This window comes from Pungitius pungitius, chromosome 20 (assembly GCF_949316345.1).
Source record: "Pungitius pungitius chromosome 20, fPunPun2.1, whole genome shotgun sequence".
NCBI classification, from domain to species: Eukaryota; Metazoa; Chordata; class Actinopteri; order Perciformes; family Gasterosteidae; genus Pungitius; species Pungitius pungitius.
The window spans coordinates 12,454,392-12,478,199 of NC_084919.1; the positions used below are offsets into that span (position 1 = coordinate 12,454,392).

At 42.5% G+C, this 23,808-nt stretch overlaps 1 protein-coding gene across 1 annotated transcript in view; it reads right to left on the minus strand.

Moving 5' to 3' along the window:
* dlgap2b (discs, large (Drosophila) homolog-associated protein 2b) overlaps positions 1-23,808 on the minus strand; it is a 50,403-nt gene that overhangs the window by 14,498 nt on the left and 12,097 nt on the right. The window contains exon 2 of the mRNA XM_037448872.2: positions 1,947-3,109. Coding sequence (XP_037304769.2) covers positions 1,947-3,109 — 1,163 coding nt within the window. The remainder of the gene's footprint in view (positions 1-1,946; positions 3,110-23,808) is intronic.

A 23,808-nucleotide genomic window follows, 5' to 3' on the forward strand; every position in this document is an offset into this window, starting at 1 on the left:
GTTTGCCAATGTAGCAATATTACTTTTGTGCGTTTGCCGTATATACAAAAAGAAAAATTGTTCTGTCCTGCTGCGCCCACTTTGGAAAGGCTACACGAAAATGAGATGGCCCGCTTTGGTCTTCCTTCAAAGACCTATCAGTAAAACTATCACACACGCTAATTTGCTCTGCATACATTTATCCTCTCCCACATGAGTGGAATCAAATGCACCAATTGTCTGGAAACCAAATTAATTAGGCTTAAAGACAGAAGAAATGAAAGGCAGAATTGTCCTCCTAATGCACGGCCGATGGTCGTCTGGGGTCACTGGCGGAGGCATCGTGCTAGCTCATTAGCATTACTTCATTTTTGTACTCATTTGATGAAACACCTGAAGGAGCATGTTCAGCTGTGCCCCTTAAGCAGCTACACGAGCACGCTGTTTAACGGCATCACTAGTTAGTGCCAAAACCTTTTAAGCATCTTCTCACCGCAAAATGTGTGTCAAGCACATCAACAGGTTCCTCCCCAGCCATCAGGTATTTCATTATCACATTACACATTGAGGCAATCATTTTTAATACTGCAAATTGTCTTTACTGCACAGGTTACACTGTCTCTCTATAACACTAATTCCTGGAGATTTTCTCTGTATGTTTTTTACAATGTTTCCTGATGACCTTTAAGATTTTCACAATAATAATAATATTTAGGTTAGGTGTCTAAATGTGTTTAGTTTAGACACCTAACCTCACTCAGGTAGCCCTGTATTCTCTTCCACCGCGGCATTGATGCCATCATGTGATCTGTGCATCTGAGTAGACAATAGCGTCCTGAGGTGACCACACAGAAGGGATTCCTGGTTAAATAGATTCTCACACTGGACACTGGAACGGCCCCCAGGAGAAAGGTGGAACCTGAGAGGCTTCCCTGGGAGGAGGTCTGATCAATACATCAATCCCTTCATTTCACTTAGAAGGTCCTCTGTGGGGGATGGGTGGAAATTTGTCTTAATTTTTGTGTTTTACATTTTCAAGTTTATGTTCATCTTTGCCGTTAGCGGCCTTTCAACATACCACGGAAATGCATTCATCCTTTTTTTTTACTTTTTAAACCTGCGAAACTCGAATTCCTGTGTTGGACAAAGACTATATGTTCTATAAATATTTTAAGCAAAGAATAGCAACATTACTTTGCATCGAGGTTTTAATGTTTATCAATGGGACCACATGGCTTTCAGATCGTTTCAAATGGTATTCTGCATATCTACAAATACGGAAAGCACTTATACTTTAAGCTGGGAAAGTGTTGTTATCACTGAACTTGTTACTTATTCCTTCCTTCTTATCTGCAACAAAAACAATGAATCGGTATAACGTTATATCAATGGCTTACAAGATTTCTTAAAAGCTACAGGCAGAGAACTGCAGTCAGACGAGTGCTGGCGAGCAGCAGACCTCGTGTGTGTTACTAACGGGGGGGACTGATTCCCAGTGTAGGCGACGGACTGCTGCACAGGTAAATCTCTCTTGTAAAGACCTAGATCAAAATGGATTGTTATTACGGGATGTGTTTAAAAATAGCTCAGAATATTTGTCTAATCTGCTCCTGCACATTGTACAGAATCACTGTGAACTCGTGCCAATACAGTGGCTGAGATGACATGTGGAAACCAGCTTTGGACCGCAGTGCCAATACTGTACTTTGGTTATTGAATGGAACTATTTTACGAATTCAATTATATTAAAATAAATTCATAGAAGCGGTCCAGCCGCAGGGGAAGACCTCCACCATTTGCTTTTCCTGCCATACATGTGGGAGCGATTTAAATCTACCGAGAGTTTGTAATTTCAACTTTCTCTCAGAAAATAGATGAGGAGTACATATATAACTGCCAAAAGTCTGCCAAACATGTGACCACTCATTGGACATTGTCCAACATAAATCAAGTAAAGCACAAAGTACCTGCAGGTAGTGACACGGCCGCGACGAATGCTTGAGGTCCGAGTGCATGGTGGGTTTCTCTAGATTAAGTGATGACTTCCGGTAGGCCTCTTTGGCCTGGCTGACTGTCAGCGTGGACCAGGAGCTCCTCTTCATGAACTTGCCCTCCGGCGCCATGGCCATGCTCTCACAGGCGGAGCATTTGACGTCGTTGTTACTCTTCGAGGTCTTGAGCGACAGGTCCCCAAAGTGATGGCTGTGCGTGGAATCCGGGTAGCAGTGGCTGACGTGCTCCCCGTGGTGCCGCGACATGACGCTGGGCGTGCGGTAGGTGCTGTCGCTGTCCAGGTTGTCGTCGGAGCTCCACCAGCCGCCCGAGCGGTGCTTGCGCTCCTTGCTCTTGCTCCTCTTGCTACCGTGTTTGGTGGAATGGTGGCCGTGGTGGTGATAGCCGCCGCCTCCTCCTCCTCCTCCTCCGGTAACATCCCCTTTTGTGCCATTCATTTTGGACGATCCCTCCAGGGAGTGGGACTTGGTGAAGAGCTTCTGGACGGAATGGACGAGGTGCCTGATGCGGCCGGGACTCTCGCCGCGCTGCTCGGTGGTGGTGGAGGTGCGCTGGTACTGCAACGTGTGGAAGCCGTCGCGGTGCAGCGGCAGCTGTTTCTCGAACTGGTCCAGCAGGTTGGCGGGGAGGCGGTTGCTCTTGGTGCCGGCGAGATGGGAGGAGGCGGCGGCGGCCGCGGCGGCGGCGGCGACCGCCGGGGAGGTGGCGGAGGCGGTGATGGCAGCGCAGTCGTCCCTGGTGGCCGGGTCGTAATACGGAGAGCTGTAGTGCATTCTGGGGAAAGTGCTGCTGGAGATGTGCTCCGACACCGCGGCCTGAGGCATCATGGCGGGGGCCATCATCATGCAGTCGGAGTGGATGGAGCTGCGTGGCGAGTAGCGGTGGTGGAAGTCCATGGGGCAGCTCTCCGTGGGGCTGAGCAGGTAAGACGAGTGGCGGGAGTCAGAGCCATGGTGAGCGTGGAGGTCATGGACGTGGGGGTCGTAGTCCAAGCCGTAGGGGAGAGGGATCTGGTGCTGGGACCGGCTGCCCGATAAGCCCTTCATGTTCCTGGTTGGAGGGAGGCGTCTGTCTTCATTGAACTTTTGAGATGGGGACCAAGGTGAAAACTTCTGGTCTGTTTCAGAGAAGGTGAAAGAAAGAGGGAATTAGTTGGTTGGTTGTGTACATCCTCCCACTATATGCTGTCTCTAACACATTATAGCAAAGACCTTCCTGTGAATCAAATGGATCAAGATAAATATTTATCTTTTAAATCAGTATAAATCCGTTCCCTTCTCAGACCTACTAGAACAGCCTGTTATAGCAGTTACAGATCTTCCTTCAAAACTGCTAAAAAGAGCTTAATGATGATTGCTCACCAACCACCCATAATCTTTTCTATTATCCTAAATGACTTTGAAACAATATGTGCAGAGGATTTTTAAATGTTAAATGCGGTTAAATATCCACTTTTAATCAAGGCTCTCACCATAACGTAATGGCAGCATAAGATCCCATAATATTTTTGGGGCATCTAGACATGGAGATTACTTAATTCTTCAGAATGGGTGAGCAATTCTATTGGATTATTCTGAGCAATGTTATGTGCACTATAATCTGTGGTAAATGAACAACCGAGCAGAAAAAATAAAGTACAAAGTGCCTGTGAAATGAAATATTTGTAATGAAGTGCAAATAATGTTTGACTACATGAATAATACAATATATATATCCAACATGTGATTAGCTACTTATTGAAGTCCTAACATGATGCCCCAGTTTGTCCTGTAATGTTAATTAGCCCATTCACGTTAATACATTATTCCCATCCCTCAACATCTGTTCATGTATCCTATAAAGATACAAAAAGACCTGTAACACAAAACATTTCAGTAAAAACAGGAGGGTCATTTTAAAGCATCTGTCAGCTTCCTGCATTTAAATTACAGCTTACAGTGTGCCAAGATGTAATAAAATATATATACAGGTAATGAATTACTCTCAAGTTCTCTGCAACAGGAAACCCCAGAACGGTGCACATCGTCTTACATAACATTTGGGATCTCTGATTTCACACACCATTTCAAGAGAGCCAGAAATAAAATGCAGAGTTGTCATGGCAACCACTGCTGAAAAACCCAGGAACTGTAATAGGAATTTTCAAGGTTGTTTGGGGAGGATCCTCGTCTCAAAAAAAGGGGAGAAAAAAGACACGTGTGATATATTTCTTCACCCGTGTCATTTTTTTTTATTGTTGTCATTAATACCCCGAACAAACGTTTGTCTTAGTGAGGACATCATAGAGAGCAGTAGATTTGTAGATTTTCAGCGTAGTAATCACAGTAATGTGAATATGCTACCATCATGTTTCTCCACCATACGATCATTGCTCACCGAAGCCCCGCCTCACTTTCTTCCGAATTCACCGTATTAAAGCGGCTGCTGAGGCAACAAAATGTGTGTCAAATCAGGACTAACGTTTGTAGTGAATGCAGGGAGAGATTGTTAGTGTTTCTGTGTGTGTTCATTTCCAAAGACCAACCTGCAAACATTATCAGCCAATGTGCCAGTATGACTGAGGAAACGTTACCAGAGGAGAGTGGACGCACATTTGCATATTGTTCAAATGCAAGAAAAGAACACATTGAAAAATAATCAATCAACATTTTATGTGTCGTTTTCAATAGTCAGCAAAAAGAAAAGGGCTTGTTTCAGCAAACTACAGATATGCTGGATTCACACATGAACTAATATTATAAGGCCTATTCCCTACACCAGTGGGAATCATTTAGCAATCATACAGCACAACATGACATCATGAATACTAGGAAATGTTGTAGAAGAAGACAGAGAACATCTGGTTTGCTTCCACAGAGAGGTGTTTGTAGCGCTGTAAGCCAGATCTTTTCTCTCCACATTCACCCCAGGATTCTGATTACATAACATCTCTTGAGCTGCTTTGATTACCCCATAATGAGCTGTTTGGAGACTAATCTTTCAACCCAGATTGGTCTCTTTAGCTATCAACCAATTCATTTTCAAGTAGACTCAATTTGACATCAATCATTTCCGGTGAGACAGAAGACGAAGGACGAAAATAAACTACCAGGAAGATACAAACATGTTGTCGGCGATTAATCAATCAATAAGCAGATGTATGAGATGGCTGCAGCTTAATTATCTAACATTATGTTGGAATCATTTTTTCCCTAGTATCACATACAGTATATTTGGTATTATTAGCCAAGAGTAAAATGAAACATGTTGTAATAACTTCATGAACATTCAAAATGATTTTATAGGTGCTTAATCAAAAGCAACCAAAGGCACGACACGGGTAAAAAATCCATTTGCCGTACTGATCACTCTCAATAAATGTATAGGAACATTTTGTGATCCCCTTTAGGCTTTGTCAAGACATGGTAAATTGATCGATGTATTTGACCCGAGAACCATCTGACTTGGAACGCTTATGGATATCTTTGATCTGCGTGACCTCATTTTTCCCTGAGCTGTCCGCGTGTAGCTTTGAACTTCTGCTTTGGAGAAGTACAACCATATCGACTGATGTTCGATTGTTCTCCTAACATTGGTGAATTTAAGTAGCTTGCGGCAGATGTGATGGCAGACCAGGAAGCCAGTGCAGCCTACCATTAATCCACAATGAGGACATGATGGTGGAGCAGTGAACGTATGGGAGTCATATCCTATAAAGACTTGGTCCAGTTCTAACAGCAGAAGCACACACTGACTGTCTGCCCGGGGGAGGATTGTGTCATCCAATATTTGCGGCAGACTGCTGCGCAACTTCTGGCTGGCAGGCTCAACAAAAAGGTAAAGAAATTGTAGCTGTGTCACAGAGCCGAGTCTGGATATCCTGAAGGCTCCTAAAGCTCCGGCGCCTCAGGCCAACCGTGGACTGGAGTAGCATTCACATCCGCCCTTCTCTTAGCAATAGCTATTGTGCAATCGTTTGTATTTACATCGGTTATCTTTTTAATATTTCTGCAGAAATGATATGTGTGAAGCTGCTGGAGGGGTAGCCTTTAAACAACCACCAAACTGCCCAAACGATTGTTGTACGCGGCAGCATCAGAGTGTGTGTCTGTGAATGCAAAGGAGGTCATTTAAGGTGGGCGAGATAGAGCGACTTAAGAGGGGAGAGAAATAAGCTTCGGAAAAAAGCAAGTAAGCTTGTTTCCATTTAAGGGTAAAGTGAGCATTTCAGAACAATTACATTTACAGTCTGAATTCAAGTCCAACTGTTAATAGTTAATATTTAAGGCTTTTAATTGAAGATTTTACAACAACAAAAAAATAGTATATCAATGTTAAAACGTATTGAATGAAAAAACCTGTGACATAATTGATGTTTTGTTGCCCAACGATATTTCGAAAATGCAAATACTCCTCCTTTCCTCTTGAAGTCCTCACATTGCAAATTCATTAATGTCCTGTGTCAAGGCTTATGCAACAGCTACTGTGGTGCATGATCAACAGGCTGTTTCCTTAAATGTGCCTCGGTCAGCACCGGCTGCTGCATGCAAAAAGATGCACACATCGGAGGGGCTGACATAAGGGTTAGAAAAAAAAAGACAGTGGGGAAACCAGTGTGATGCTTGCTGCTAAGTGAAAGCCCTGCCGCTGCTACAGTCATTTCCCAAGATGGTTGCATAACTTGGAATAAATGAGGCCTTCCTCCTCCACACCAATGCACTGGTAGCTAATGCCACAGAGAAGAACACAGCAACAGGCAGCCAAGCTGTAGAATACAAATCACACTTTTGAAAACATCCTCAAGAGATTTTTTTTTTTTTTTGTATTATCTCATTGAGAAAAAACATCTGTTCTTAATTGCCATCGTCATGACTCGGGCCAGATTGTTCCCTAGCACTTACATTTATATTAAAGACATGACCTATTCCACCATCTACTTTGAAACCAATTAGATCATGATTTATATTGAATCTTTATAGGTTTATACTGGACGATCGAGACAAGCAGAGAGATTTTAGTATCATGCTGCCATACCTGATCAACCTCTATCCATCACTGTGTCGGATAGTACAACCAGCATTTTGTATTAAATATCTGTAAGATTTTGACATTCAAACCAGTCCTGAATGACTCAATAGACAAGAGTTACTACACTAACCATAAAATAGATATAGCAAAATGCATATTTCCTGGTGTGAAATAAAAGGATCTTCCTGTTAAAAAAAGGTTTACCAGCAGTACTGCAGATACTGCGGAAGGGAGACAAATTTAAATGATAAAGTGTGCTTGCTCATACACACAGGGACAGCAGTGAAAATTATATAAGTGTTAGACTTTGCAACTGAGACAAAATCATATTCAAATGGATGTAGCTTTGCAGCAGAGGCTGCATTTCACCTTTGGACATTTCCGCCCACTCCCTCCCACTGCTGCTGCTCTCTCCTCGGCAGGCAGACTGGCTGATGTTGTAGTGATGCCACACACCCAGGACACGGCCTCAGTCTCTTCTCTGCGCCCTTCAGGAGGTAGAAAACACCAAATGGGGAATTTATAGTCCATCACTTCTCGCTCTGCAGCCGCCTGTAAAGCCTCCTACACACCAGATAAGATTGTATATACTGTCGAGCTCTGACATCCGACCCCCACAGGGTTTATGTGTATCCCTCAATACTTGTATAGATCTCTGTCTCCACCCTGAGATGAGGTTTTTGAGCGGTAGCATGTGTGTGTGTGTCTTTCTTATGGCTACCCTGCTCGGCCCATCGGCCTAGTATCCATTGGCTCTAATTGTTTGGTCAAGCACCGCTCTTGGATGCAGTGATTCACACTATTTGAAAACAGATTTTATTACTACTACTCACATACTACTCTTAACCAGTCGATCGCCAGCTGCTTCAATTAGGACTCTACTTTCCACGAGGAATCATGGATTTGTACTTATTTGCGAATAACTAACATTTAACAATTGACAAACTGAACTGATTTTTTTTCTACAAAGGAGCATGTCTCCTCATCTCTGAGTCCTGCGCTGTGTGTTTGGCTCACAGAGCTAACAGCTCATGGAAGTAAACACATAGCAGGACAGACGGTTTCTGTCAAACAGTCAACATGAACAATGAACTGCCAACGCTAACAGCTGCGTAGATAGAAATGAGAGCTTATCTATTTTGTGTTTTTATTTTTGCCTCTTCTGTCGCTGGAAATGCACATTGGGATACGTCCGAGCTGCAAAGCCAGCCCCGCTCTGCGGGTACGGCCTCAACTGGGACGCAGCTGTGCTGTCTATACGGAGTGAAAAACCGCCAACCCTAAGAAACACCGGAGATTTGATTAGGTTATTGGGTTCAGCGTGAGTGCTGCAGCCGAACAGATGCTGCGTGTTTTTTTAGTATTACAACCTCTCTAGGTGAGCGAGTCTAATTATTTGCCATTTTGATCATCAGCTTGTAAATGTTTTCAGCTGGAGAGCTCATTAGGATGTTCATATTGACATTGTGCGTTGACTTCAGGTGATGTGTCACTAGAAGCCGCACATTTTAATGGGTTATTTGCCAAGTCCTCTTTTGAGAAGTTTTCCGGGTAGCGTTAAAAGCTTTGGCCACTTTGAGCACAAAGACGGATCGTGGCAATTTTAGAATGTTTTTCTGCTTTCTTTGCTCCCAACATGTTCTTCTGTCACGGTTCTGGAGAGGATTTCCACGTAGGGGAATTCAAAAGGTGCACCACTCTCTTAATTAGGCCTGTTTTGTTATGAACCGCTCCATCTGTCTCCAGCCTGCTGCAGCAGAGTGAGAGAGAGTGCTGAGGAGAGACGGAGAAAGGATGGCAGGGTGGGGGTGTTGTAGGGACAACTCCTCCTCCCCCAATACCTGTACAGCCCGCACCAGATTGTCAAACAGCCAGTGTGAAAAGCCGAGCTTTAATGATGACTAACTAAATGTGAGGCACATGAAATATCCAGGACAGGCCCTCCTCCTGATGGCTGAGCTGAAGACGGATTAAAACATCCCGCGTTGCTCAACAAGAGGCAGAGAGAAACTGCCATGAAAGAGTATGTTTGTTCAAAGGGAAGTTCCCATTTAAAATAAACAAGATAATTATTGGTTATACGCTATATGTTTATCAGTTAATCAGCTATATTTAGAATTTCCCAGCTTAAACCTAGGCACCGTTCTTTTGCACGGGGAACGGAAGTCACTATTTTCAATTTTTTCACTGAACAAAAACAGATATTTTACCTTGCAGAACACTGCTGGTCACAGAATAACACAAACAAAGTTCTGCAAGGTGAGATTGCTTCAATGGAGTCTTGTCACTTTGATCAGAGCCTAGATGGACACGACGGCTTCAGTCTCAGGGTATTTCTCTCCCCATCTACTGTAGTAATACGCCGATTGCATGCCTCACACATACACTGCATTACAGGGGGGGGGGGGCTGCTGAAATCCTAAAAGGAAAGCTAGTTGACTCAATAAATCACCATAACTTCCAGAAGCTAAACAACGTAGAGCAGACTGTCTGTAGAAGATAATCTACCGTTGGTGGCTTGTTCATTTCAAGGTATTATAATTTAAAAATACGGTGTTAAATATGCGCTTGAACAGCAATCAAGCTTAAAAGTGTTAGAGCTCCAGAATTGACTAGGGATGAATCGTAAAATAAAAGATTATACTCAGGTCCTTGACAGCACAGGAGAGAGTTGCAGAGAGGTCGTTTCACTCAAGAGATGGCTTGTTGCTGTGGCAACTACCTATCTCTTGAGTGACCAGGTAGAAATGCTGATATTTAATATATATGATATTTTAAATTTGTTAACTTAACAAATTGTGGAAACAATCAATGGTTCTTAACACATTTGTGCACAGTCTGCCAGGAGGGAATCTTCTTTATTGACTGGCAGTCTTTTTTTAAGACAGGCTGAGGTAATAATGTGCGTTCTCTGTATGAGGCAATGCAAGGAGTCTAAATGTGTGCATGTAGGCTGCAGTCCATGGCACACTCCAAAGAGCTAACTGAGTTCAGCACCATCAATGATGGCTAAATGTTAAGTCAGTTCACTGCTTATGCTACTTTAGGTTTCAAACAACTTGATGACTTCAAAAAGGGACTATATTGTGTCATGTAAGTTAGTAAGTAAATGTTAAAAAACTTAGTTCTCAACCTGACTGTGGTATGAGAAGTGATACTGAAATACTTTTTTCACTCTGACTACAGAAACAGCCTGGTGTCTTTGGCTCTTCGGGGTTAATAACTCCTTTGTGAGGGGTACTGCATTGTACATTTACACAATACATGTTAACGTCTACCACCATTATATAAAAGACTGGGGCAAATGTGCCAGGATGTAACTATTAGGTGCTTTATCATATCTGTTTCATACTTGTGCCTGACATACAGTAATAGTATAGTAATAGATTTCACTTAGAAATTTTGTTGATGAAACAAGCTTCAAATTATTATTTGACTTTTCAATTATTTATTGGATACAAGTCATCTTGTTAAAGTTCTGATTTGCAGAGTCTCCACTGGGTGGATTTGCTGTTTTTCTTTGAGGTGGATGATATCAATTATAGATTAGTTTTTTAAACAAAGATCAATGCATAAATTAAAACAACAACAAAAATCAGCAGATAAATCAATTATGGAAATAATTGATAGTTGCAGCTCAAACAGGTATTGACATAACATTAATGAAATTAGAATCCCAGATACCGTGGAGAGGTCAATATCCCCTTTTGGTTAATTAAACCACATATCTGATCCCCGAGCTTAACTTATCCCAAAGGCCGTATGAAAGGTCCAAGTCACTGACTGGGTGAAGGTTATGTTCTGTTAAAGAGCTTTGACACGTCGTAAGACTAGAAAAACACGAGTATAGTCCATTTGCAATTTTCTCCTGAGAGAGTGTATGGCTTTTGCACTTAACAATGACATTTTCAGAGTTACATTCTTTAATCTTCAATCCCCAGTCAACAATGGTAGCGCTGAATTGCAATAACACAAGTAGCTACAGGGTCAAAAGAATTAAGACCAAATCCAACATTGCTACAAAGTTATAAAACACAGAGGGCAATGATCCGTCTATTGCTCATCTGATCTGACCAACATGACATCATTGTCATTACATTATTTGGTTACCATCATAATTGGCAGAAGGGAAATGAGATGTTACAGCAGATATCTGGAATAATATGTGAAACAAACCATCACAATATTAAAATAGGCCCAAAAAATAATAAATCAAACAATAAGTGTGGGTTACTATAAGATCTATGTTGTAAAGCTAGAATTGAATTAATAAAACCACTCTAAATAAAAAATAACGGATTTGTAGCACAATGATGTGCCTGTCGGCATAAAGGTCACGCCTGAGGCTTTGTGGTTTTAATTGTTTAAAAAAGCACAACCAGACCAAAGAACAGTGGCATTCGATCTAACATTGTCAAATATCATTGTTCCCTTCATCTGTTCTTTTTAGGTTCCACTTACGCTAATTTACACTGCAGGCTCGTGACATGTCTTTTAGCATTAAAATCTTAAGTGCTGTTTTTCAGGCCCCATGGCATTTTCCCCTTTGATCACAACTGAAAGATGTTCTTAATCCCCTAAAGTTTTCCCTAAAATCTTGCATGCTGGCCTAAGTCAGATGGACTCTAATGGGGTGTTTAATGATTCATTGACAATATAGTGTGAGGTTGGAATTAACTTAATTATATAAACAAACAAATAACCTGTGACCTCTTGGGAATTTGAGACTGTTCATATCGGGCTTTACGAGGGAAAACACAGGGGCGTTAATTGAGTTTGTTTTAGGTTGAAGTGTTTTGTGTACCATACATATTGATTTGACCGTAGGGAAAGGGAAATATCCGAATTACTCTAGCATGCTGGACACCATGTGCATAAATAACAAGGCAAAGCTAATTTAATTGGGTAGATCTCCCCTCTCTGCCTTTAAGACTGCATACACACTCAGTCATTTACTGACAGGTGGGATTTCTCTCGTGTCCTACCCACTTTGCTCTTCACTCTTTCACACACACAGAGCTGCACATACAGGAATACGCTTCTGCTATCGGGATGAGAGGATTTGCTGCGATGCGTTTTTGATAATTAAAAAAAAGGTGTGTCCAGTAAATGCAAATGAGAATTGGCTATAAAAGAAAAGCAAAATAGACAGCCAAAAGGTTTTTCAATTTCTTGCCGCCCGTTGCCATGCCTTCCTCCGCCGACACAGCTGTGTCTCATCTCCCGTTAAACCACCGCGGTATCTCGGTGCCTCTGCTATACCCTTGCCCTCCGGCGTCGAACCTTGGGTTTTCACCTGGCCGAAGAGGTCAGCCACCTCGTTCCACAGAAATCAGCCGTGCGTCTACCTGCTCCTGTGTCGAGCCTCGGTTGTGTCACACAGTCGAGCTTTCCTGTCTGCCTGTCTGCCGCCTAGTCGCACAAGCGGCAAACTCACCCGTCCGCGTGACACCTGGTCGGAACGCATGGGCGCGGCCCCGTCATCACATGACTGTTCTTGCTGCCTTTCAGCCCCTCCGAACTGACTCTGTTCCCTGATTGCTTCTTTTTCTGCCTAAGAAAATAAAAAAATTCTGCATTTGGGTCCGTGTGCACACTATGACAAAGTCTTAAACGATATCAATTACTCCTCCATAATTACATCATTAGATAAACAATGACCCTGAAAATTGCGATCTTTACAGTTAGCAACATGCAATGACCTACCAAAGAAATTACAAATGGTTTAAAAAGGAACCACTTTGAGATTAGTTTTCTTTCACGCCCTGTTAATTAAGCTGTTAAAAAGTTAAAAATTAATATCGTTATATATAACGATTCACAATGGTCTTCAAGTTCCCATCCAAAGACAAAAATTATAACGTTGGGTGACATTATATTTTCTTAAAAACAGTATGGGATTGTACCAAAAACCTCAAACTAAAGGGTTCCCATATTCTCTCTCCAGAAGAGAGCCAAGTGCCACGGTCCCTCCACTATTTTATTTTGTTGGGTTTCTCATCAAGACAGTAACTGTAAATAGAACATTTCTCTCCAAGAGAGCTGGGACAGTTCCATAGTCTTATTAACTTGTTCACATCCCGCATCCTCACAGTTAACGCTCCATGGCAACAGGCTCCTAATGAAAGAGAAGCAGCATTTGGAGATAATTACAGTTACAGGGAGATCAGCTGGTGTTCTGAATGTCCTTTGGCTGTGATGGGGACTTCTTCCATATTTTTTCACTATGTCAGCCATTATACAAAGTGAGGAACTTTCAGTTCAATGAATATCCAGCTGGGGTCAATATGCTACTTTCTTTAAAGGAATAACGGTTTTTGAATGGTTTAAACCCATTTTGAAAAACACAAGATGATGTTCTTTGCACTAACAATTAATGTAACATACTCTGTAATGGATCATCTCTTTATTATGTAACAATTCATGCAACAAAGCGAAGTGATAGATGATCCAAACATTTTGTGGGTATATCTATATTAGAATATACTTGACTGCATGACAGAAATGTCACAGGAAAAATGCTCCATAATGTTTATCTAGTAGAGAGCTCTAAAATGTCTATTTTTCAACTGAAGTATTAGGGCCACTGTAGGTAAACAATAATTATAGAGGAGAAGGGTAATACTCCCAAGTTTAACACTAATATATTTTTTATTGTATAAAGAGAATTTGCGACCTAAAAGACACTTCACAATGTCTTGGTGGTACCTGCCTCAGTTTGGTGGCTTAAAAACAAGTCACCAGGACACCAAATCAAGACTGGCCAATATGAGCTGAAACAACATTAATACAGTCAGTTCAGCTCCGTGTTGCCTGCGACTCCTGTTACCATGCCACATTATTACATACAGTTATTGATATCGAATATAAAAATAAAAAACTCTCCGACCCCCAGCCTGGAATGGATCGACTGATTTTTAATATTTTTCAGATTGCTTATCTGATGTCCTCGAGGGATAGAAAAGTTCCTCTTCTTCTAAACATAAATGTGGAAGTTACAGGAAAGAACTTGTTTGACTACACAAAGTCTAGACTTTAATTGCATCACAGCTTGAACAAGAAATCCACTGTTACGTGTCACCGTGTCAGTGTGAAGGGAAAATGACTCAGTAAATGAATGAACAGTAAGTGGCGTCATGGAATTGATCAAACCTTTCAAAGTCAGCGATGTGACAAAAATACATTTCTAACTTTATTAGATATTACCCAGCGCTGTTACTATAGTGATACTTACCTATACACTCTCAGACCTTCCCAAAAGCGTTGCAGCCCATCTATCTCTCATGAAAGGTATATCTGGCCTGCTGTACTCGTGCTTTTTCTCTATAGCCAATGAGAGCAAATGTTTGCAGCTTTCCTGAAAACGTCAGGGCGGGCAGGTTAGGACTGCGATCCTCCTCCTGATGCTCGGTGAGAAGCATCCAGTGTTCAAACACCCACAGCATGACTTCAAGGAACTTAGCCTTCGCCGTGCCTTTTTTTTTTCCACTACGGCTATAAGGGTAATCTCACAAAAATGCTTAACAGTTGCCAGGCAACACCAGATTTGTCAGTGGGAGAGGGTTTGCAAGGTAGGGCTCACTTACAACTTTGTACTTATCTGAAGAGGAGAATGAATGAAGCACACATAAATTAGGAGGAGAGTGTAAAAGATAAATACAACTCAAAGCCAATGAGAGCAATACGTGAAGTGAAAGCTCTATAGCTCGCAAGTACCAAACGTATCGAGCAAGAGGAAACACGTCCAAATCAGTCATCTTGACAGATTATCCTGTCCCTCGTGTTAATTAAACCGCGTGCTGGATTTAAAGTCTGGGATTTTCCGTCACTTCAAAGGCCGACCATGGGGTGAGTTTTTCTCTCCCCGAAAGTTACTCTTCCGGACCTTGCCTTCAGGTTTTTTTTTTTTTTTTCAAGTGCGAGCTTGTCACAGCACCAAGCGCAGATAAAAACAAGTGTGATGACCTCGGCTGTCAGCCGGGCGGCCTTCCTCTCTCCTTTGAGAAAGAGAAAAATAGACACAGTGGGAAACTCAGACAGCAGCCACTGACACGGAGATTACACGCCGCATCCAGACGCCGTTGCTGTACTGCAGCTGTTCTCTAAGGTGACACCAAATTGTTCTCAAGGTGTTTCTGCCTTGTTAGATAGAACAGTGAGCAGAACAAAGACAGAAGAGGAGATGAAGGTGTGATCACAATCAAACATCGTCTTTTGTGGTAAATTCAGCCATCTCATGACCTCCATGAGACCTTTAACCCCTAATTCCTCTGTATACTGGCCTCTTAACCGCTCAACCATGACTAAGTGACCACCAGTGCAGCACTGCTAAAAGGGCTAATTATTCAGGCAAAAGCCACTGTTCTGCTATTTTGGGTGATGAATTACCTTTTCAGGGTATTTTTCAATTGGATCTTTGCTGTAATTAGTAACCTCAGTCAACTCTATTGTGTAAATGTGTTTTGATTTTATGTCAAGCACCGGAAAAAAGTGGGAGAAGGGGGGGGGCGGTCGTTTTGCAGAAACCAGACGAGGGAGAGTAATGAGCTGCCTTTGTGGTCACAATTCCCATTTCTCCAATCTAGATAACAAGGTTAGTTAATGTTCCTCCAGACTTTACATCTTTGAAAAACATTCGAGACGTCCCTTACTTCTCCACAGTCAAGACAGGATGGCGACCTTGTGTGACCAATCAGCTAGACCCGTGGGGACATGGTGTCGCTAGAATCAATCAATCAATCAGTGCAATACGATGTGTCATGTTGTGGAAGCAGGTAGGTTCATGCTTTCATAGCTCATCCAGCAGAAAACATCGCTCCCCTTTGTCAAAATTATACTGTATTTGCTGGTAAACTTAAGTTTGAGGATGGACTTCTAGAGATCATGGCCTTCTAGAAGACGTGTTTAGATAATATAACATCTGTCATGGAGCGCCCGACAACGCCTCCTCCTGGTTTCACCAGATCCTTCTCTCCAGAGTACTAGGACTGCATCTCCCATCATCCACCTCTGCTCTCGTTATCCTCCCTGATCACTGTACTAGAATCACCTGTGTGTCATCAGCTCCCCTTTATCTAGACTCCCCTGTTCATTTGGGAAGTCTTGTTGTACCTATGCCCTGTCTCTAGAGTAAAGTACTGCAAATGGATCCGAATGCCTCTGCCTCTTCGTCACAACATCATTCTCTTTAGTTAAGTCAAGTTAAGTTAAGCCTGGAACACACCAAGCCGAATTTGGTACTCGTCGGCTTTGTTACGGCCGATTCAACATGTCGAAGGCCAGTCGGGCCTTCTGATCATTGTGATTGGCTGCTCAGCCAGCAAAACAGTGCACTAGAAGAAAAAAAAAAACGGCAGGTGCAGAACGGACGTGCTACTTGGCCGTCGGGTGTTGAGAATCGGTTGGTGCCGATGTGAGCCGATTCTGCAGTCTGCTCACGTCGCCATTAGTTCGTCGGCTTGGTGTGGTCCAGGCTTTAGGGGTCAAAACTAAGGCTGTAACTTTTATTTCCATTAACGATTGATCTACAACTTTTCTAAAACTTATATATTGGCATTTTGTCCATAAAAGAGTCCCGAGTGACGTCTTGAAATGTCTAAAGTCCAAAACTAAAAGAGAACCAAAAGTGAAGATTCATCTCATATTCATCTGCTTTCCCAGGGTCGGGGTGCAGGGGCAACAGTTCCAGCAGGGGCCCCATGGGGGGGGATCCTCATACCAGATTGGCTTTTTTAGTCTTTCAGAAAGAATTCAGAAAGAACTGTCCTTTACATGTACGTACCAAAAGTGCCCCCAACCAATGCTTTGTACATTGCTTTGAGGTTGCCATGCTGATGCGACATCAGTCCCTGCTCCTCCACAGGATGAACATGGACTCTGACGCCATGACTGGCTGGTCGTGCACAACTGGCAGACCAAATATTCCACATCTAATTCCACCACTTAAATCACGGTAGCGCTCAATTGTAGAACAGTGTCTTATCAGTTGTGAGGGTGATCGTCCGCCATTGCTGGTTGATGTGAAATGCGACAGTGAAATACTGTACATGATAACTGTCAACCAGAGATGGGGACTCGAGTTGGAGACTCGGACTCGAGTGCGACTCGAGTCGCACACACGGTGACTTCAGACTCGACTTCAGACTCGTCCTCGAAAGACTTCAGACTCGACTCGGACTCGAGCTTTGGGATTCGTGAACAATGTTTAATTTTAGGAAAAATCTGATGAGCTCGCTATATCGCTCCCTCCGTTACCTGCCTACGTAACGCGTACATTGACACATATTGCTGGCTGCGCACGCGCGGCCACACACGAGAAAGATGTCGAATGCCGCTGCTGGGTGGCGCTGACGGGAAGGCGGTGGTGCCGCTGGCGGTCCGACCGACGGTTCGCTGACGTCGGGACGTATGCGTTCCAGCGGCGGACCGTTTACTCTCCTTTAACTGTCTCTGTTCTGCTCACTGAAGCAAAACAATACGTGGACAAAAAATATCAGAGCCAAGAGCAGCGAGTGTAGTCAACTACTGCTGCTAACACATCCCGTCAGACCAGGATTATTTATTTATATCCGTTCATGAACTTTTCTCCTCGTTACCGTGGTAACCGCTGTCATTACAGACGGTTGCGTCGATTCTTACTGTGAAAATCTACGTACTTCCGGTTTAGCGGCTACGCTTCGTATTTTCATTTTATGGGAAAAACCACAAAAAAAAAACATTAAGTAAAGAGTAAAGGAGGAGTAAAAAGTTGTTGGTATGTTTTTTTTTACGGTAAAAGGGACGTTGATAAGAGATGGGGACTCGAGTTGGAGACTCGGACTCGAGTGCGACTCGAGTCGAACACACGGTGACTTCAGACTCGACTTCAGACTCGTCCTCGAAAGACTTCAGACTCGACCTCGAGCTTTGGGACTCGTGAGCATCTCTGCTGTCAACCCATCCGAGCACAAGGCCTGCTTGTAATCCATCTTATATCTTATGAATATAGAGGCTCAGTCAACACCTCCCTCCAAAGCACACAAACACCGCACTAAGACAAACAGAGCGAGCCGTGTCTCAGCAGGGGGTTGGGAGTTTCCTTTGTTGCTCTGCGGGACTGAAGGGCTGAAGAGGAGGTGTGTGAAGGTTTACGGAGTTTGTTGCTAATGGAGATTTTCATTTCCTCAAAAGCAATAACGGTGTGAAGGCATCACCTGAGGGTGCATTCAAGATAATGATATAATGATAATAATATATATATTTTTTGAACGAAGTAGACAGGGAATGTTAACGGGGGGTTTCAATTGTTTTAAGCTATTATATGTGTTGAAGGCAAACACTTTTCTTAAAGATTTATTTTTATTTTTCACACCGGATCAACAAGTGAACAGCTCCTTCCCAAACATTTTCTTTCTCTCTAACGTTCCTGGGGGTCTTGGGTACAGCAATAACTTGCTGGAGTGTTGGCTCAACTCTTCTCTACTCCTTGTATCCAGGCAACAGTAAACCGCCACGATTATTACATCATTTTGCAGAATGGGCCTCCCATGTATTAATCGCAGAGCGACACCCCTTAGCTGGGCTGTGTGCGTCTGCTTGTTTGTTGCCATTTACACAAGGCAGTTTGTGTATTATTCTCCACATGCAGCTGTAGTGTAGGAATGGAAACAGCATTGCTTCGAGTGAGTTTTGATGTCCCGAGTTAGTAGTTATACTGTAGTTGAGCTAGTGGTGCAGATCAGCATCCTGTCAACCGCTTTTACCCACACCCCCTTTAATTAAAGCGTAAGACCAGATTTTTGGGATAAATTTCCAACACTCGGTATGTGTAATTAAAACAAGTAAAAACAATTGCCTTTGTATCACAATTCAAATAAACCTGAATTTATTTTTGCCCAAAACAATAAATTGAAAATCAAAGAGCCACACACTTGCATACCCTGAATTTAGTTTACTTTGACTCAACCCCTCACATGCAATCCTGAAGCCTTAACTTAGTACTTAACTATTAAACTATTTGTATTCTGTTCTTTAAGAGTAGTGTCTTCAGCACCAATGAATGGGCTCGTGGCTCAGACAGGAAGTGAGAAAGTGCGTAATGTGTGGGATTCGTTCACAAAGATACTTTGATGGTGGTCTTACATACCCCGACTATTTAAAGTGGTTATTAAACCATCATCTATTTTATCTGCTCTTTTTTCATGTTTGAGTCTGACCGAAAAACCAATCATCGTGAACAATATTAATACAAACCAAGATTGTACATGCATCCAGTTATATGAAAAACCTTCGCCTTTAAAAAGCCTCATTATGTGTTCGGGTACCGATTCTGTGAAGAAATTTGTACAAACCAATCACGTACTCCCTCCGCCTTCTACTGGCAGCTGCTAACTACTAACGGCACACGGCATGAATAATACATTTAATGCATCAAACAGGCTAATAACTAATAGTTTGTCATGGCACAAATGGCAATTAGCTGTGTTTACGCTCCAATGTATTATTTTTCATGAACAAGTGTCCTTTTTAGCCACCTTTGGCCTCTTGATGTAACCAGATGTCACCATTATGTAGCCGACCGGTGCTCATCAGAAGGCATGGCCATGTGTGGGTATTTTTTAAGCGCACATTAGTTACATTTGTGCACACCAATAACCTTGATCATTACCAGTCATAACAAATGACCCTTCCCAGCTTCCCTTTTGCTATATTAGTTGAAAGATGAGGAACAAGGACCAAAGCAACAAGAGAAAAACCTCTGTATTAGAGTTGAGTTGTCATATTACTGTGTGAGGTGGGAAACTGGTCGTGTTTAGTATCTTAATCGTTGGTTAGTGGTGTGTCAGCTCACATCCCCTTTGAAATCCAGGTGCACCAACAGGCATTGTTATTTGTAAGGTGGATTGGTCAAATTGGAAATATGTGTGGTTTTCTGCGGTGAAATGTTTGTCAGGCTGAACACTAACAACTACGGATTGAAACACTATTCTGTTCGATCAAAATATGGGAATGTAGGAAAGTTCCACTATCTATCTTGTCTCAATATCTTATGGACTTTACAACTATCTGGAGTTATTGAAAATATTTGGACCTTACAAATCCAAAACCACCCTATACATAGCCACCATTGTAAGGTGTGTATTAGTACCGTACTGATTTGGTACAAAAATGGAATGCTAACGTGATGCATGAAGCTTAGATAACAATATTACAATGAATTACAATTACAGTTTGAGTTGTCTTTAGGTGATGAGGAGAGGAGACACGGAGCGTATCGATACATGTGTACAGCGGCCACAGGATTTGTGGACTCATTTTGACACATATTGTTAAAAAGAAAACGGGAAGCCTCTCATTGTGTGAGTGAGAATGTTGTGCTTTCTTTAACAAAGGGTCGAATCGAAGAATTTCTAACACAATTGGTGTTACTATGTGAGAATGGTTAGCTTAAATGGCAGAAGAATGGTGCACAACCCACTATTGTTTTTTGATCAATCACACAATCGCTTTCTGCTGCCAGACAGTCTGGTGCACAATGTTCCTGACCACTCAGTTTAAGACCAACATGGCCATAAGAGCACATATGGGATCAACTACATTTGCCACTTATACAATGTTGGGCACTGGCGTGAAAATAACAACCGCACTATAGTCGTAAGACGGGCCCCTCAGTGATCTACACCTGCTGCAGAAAAGCTTCCTGCTCTGTAAGAGTTACAGCGACAAGCAGGGTACTAATAAAAATTAAACTACATGCCATGTGCGCATTGCCCACCACAGTACCAAGCCCGGTACATTCCAGAGGTGCCCAGAACCAGCACGCATAGGCGCCCAGCTGCAGAACAATGAATGAGGGACCTGACTTCACAGCCTTGGGCACCGACAGACTGTTACCTGCCTTGTAGGGCGCGAGCTACATCGTCACTGTACATTCCCCCGGTAGGAACCTGTACCTAAAATGGACTTTTCCAGGCATTACGTTAGAAAAACTATTTAAATCTCTCTTTATTTCACTGAATGTTTGTTTTTAATATCACTGTAATTAATTAGTATCTATTTATTTTTGATAAAATGTTTCTATTTATATTTGCTTTCGAGATTTCGGTGGCTTAACGTTTTTTCTCCTCACACTTTATTCTTTGACTGTGAAGATATTGGAATCCATCTGTGTTTCCTTCAGCCGTACTTTGCTGCACACAAGTAGCAGTGAGCCTCTCGCACTCGAGTGTGATTTGTCAAAGCAGTCTGACATTCAACAGAAGCTGTTTCTTTGCAAGAGACACCAACAGCACACTGCGGTGACGGAATATTTTATTAAAGATGCTGCCGACAAGCGCTAACTGAGTACTTCACGCGGCAATATGTCTTTTTTTGGCCATCTGAAGTCCCAATAGCAAGCCTTTGTCCTGGTTTCACAGGGCCTTGGGTGGTTTTGAGCCAGGATAAAAGCCGGCCCAGGGGCAAATAATATAACTAAAACAGTTCATGTGACTGCTCAGATAATATTGCATTGGGATTTTATTTGACAGTGAGAGTATACATCATTGAGACAGTATGTCTACACATAAATGTCTTTCTAGGAGACCAATTCATTACTAGAAAGCACTTAGAAAGCACCTTTCTTCCCCTTGGCTGACCCAAACTTCAAATCTCCTTCTGATTGGTGGATGAGAGCCACGACCTTTTAACCATACGCAGTTTATGTCTACTAACATGGCACCGTGTTAAAGAAGGCATTGATCATGTCTCTGTAGCACAAACTATGGATTGAATGCAAACACAGTTTGCATAATTGTTGGGAGTCTAAATTAGTTTGCATTAAAGGGGTTAAAAGACTTCCACATTTCAGGTTCAAGTTACGTGTCAACCTTTACATAAATCAGATGAAACTTACTGGAGGAGTGGTGAAAACATTTAATACAGACAAAGCAATTTCAAAATTTCCTCTTTCTTTGTTCAGATGAATTGTGATTGAATTTGGAGTGCTTCTTAAATGACGAGGATGTAATTCTTCTTTCTACTAAACTCCCCAGATATCAAATCTGACACCTCAACTCCGTTAGTGTGCCAGGACTGAGTTCTAATCTAATACCACCGCGCTTTCTCTGAATCCTCTTTCTAAGTACAATAAAGTAATGAAAGGCCATGTATTGCTTTAATGCTAAAAAAAATCAAATACATACTACATTATAGTGGTCACCACATGGACAACGTTGAATACATCAGTACCAGCGCCATATTCAATCCGCCATATAGCAGATCAGGAATCATCCAAGGCCACAGAGTGCATGATATAAGAAAACAGAGCAGTTTTAGAGTTTTCCTGCTGACGAAGAGACAGTAAAAATAAAAGCTGTTAGAGGCTAATGAACCAGCTCGCTGTGTGTGACACTTAGTGACTCGAGATGTAACACTTGACGTTCCTGAATGGGGGGATATCAATATCACGGGATATTGGTATTCTGCACTAAACATGGTACAGTTTGCAGATTCAAGGCGGCAGAAAGAGCTTTGAATTGGGGTTTTAAAGGGCAAACGGAATACCGGCTGGGAGAAGATCTGTCTCTTTCCTCTCAGCACAGACGCCCGGTCTCTAATGTGGTCAATCTAAAAGCCCAGATAGACGGATTTATACTCTCTATGACTTCATCTTGACCGTTTCCTAAGGATTTATTTGGTAACATTTGACAAGGAAAGTGGAGGAGTTGCCCTCTGGTGGTAGCTTTCATACCCTAAAGAAAAAAGCTATTCAAAATATTAGAGCAGTCAATGCCAATTTTCACTGATTGTAGTCACCTAAACAAAGAAATCCACGTCATGAGTTGATGATCCTGACGGCCTCTGAAGATTGTGTCAAAATCTGTCAAATCAAATCTGGAAAGTGTCAACACATACAGAGGTTCTTCTACAGCGTGATCCGGGCCCCTGAAAGGTGTGACGTTAACACTTTTACCCCATGTGGACTCCTGTGAGGAAAACCATCACAAGCTCCACTATTTCATATCATTAGCTTTGAATTAAACTGTCACCACCAGCGGGGTGACTGACTGTGTTGTCACTGTTCTCACATTTATGTTTGGTGATACATCAGAGTGCAGGAGAGAGTCTTTAGGCCTGTTGTGTTTCTGGGGGGGGGGGGGGGCAAACACATCTATCGAATCCAATGCAATTCATATGACTCGTTGTAATTCATTTGTGTGTCAGTCCTCATGAGGGGAGGGGGGGGGGGGGCTCTGTGGTCTTAATTTGTATATTTCAAAATATGCTAAAAAGTCAATCTTGCCAAATCTCATCAGTTCATCAAAAATGACCCAATAAAAGCAGTCACGTTGATTTCGGCTTCTCTTCACATTTAGATTACCATCTTAATAAACTACATGTTTTTAAGCATGACGTGAACTCAAGCCCATCCATGAATGTCTTGACGGAATAAGCGAACCTCCAACATGATTGATATTCCACTTGAAGTTGGGCTGATGAGCCGAGGGTTTGCTGTTGAGGCCGTGCTGAGGGTGCTGAGGGTGCTGTGTGCCGCCTGCAGGACGTAGAAACATCTCACATAGGCTGCTTCCAAGTGGGCACAGCAGCCTGATTACAGGCCAGTAAGGGATTTGAAAGTTGAAAGAATGGTCCATGAGTGAACAGTTTGTGTTTGTAATCAGATTTGAGCAGTTTTTTTTCCCGACTGTGGATGCAGGAGAGCAGCCTTGAACAAAGCGCCCATTTATCACTGAAGTGGTGGCGACAGATTGGCGCTGAAAGCGAATGTCAAACCTTGGGTTGTTTTGACCGAACACCTGTATAGTGCTTTCCTCAAAGACCACTTCCTGT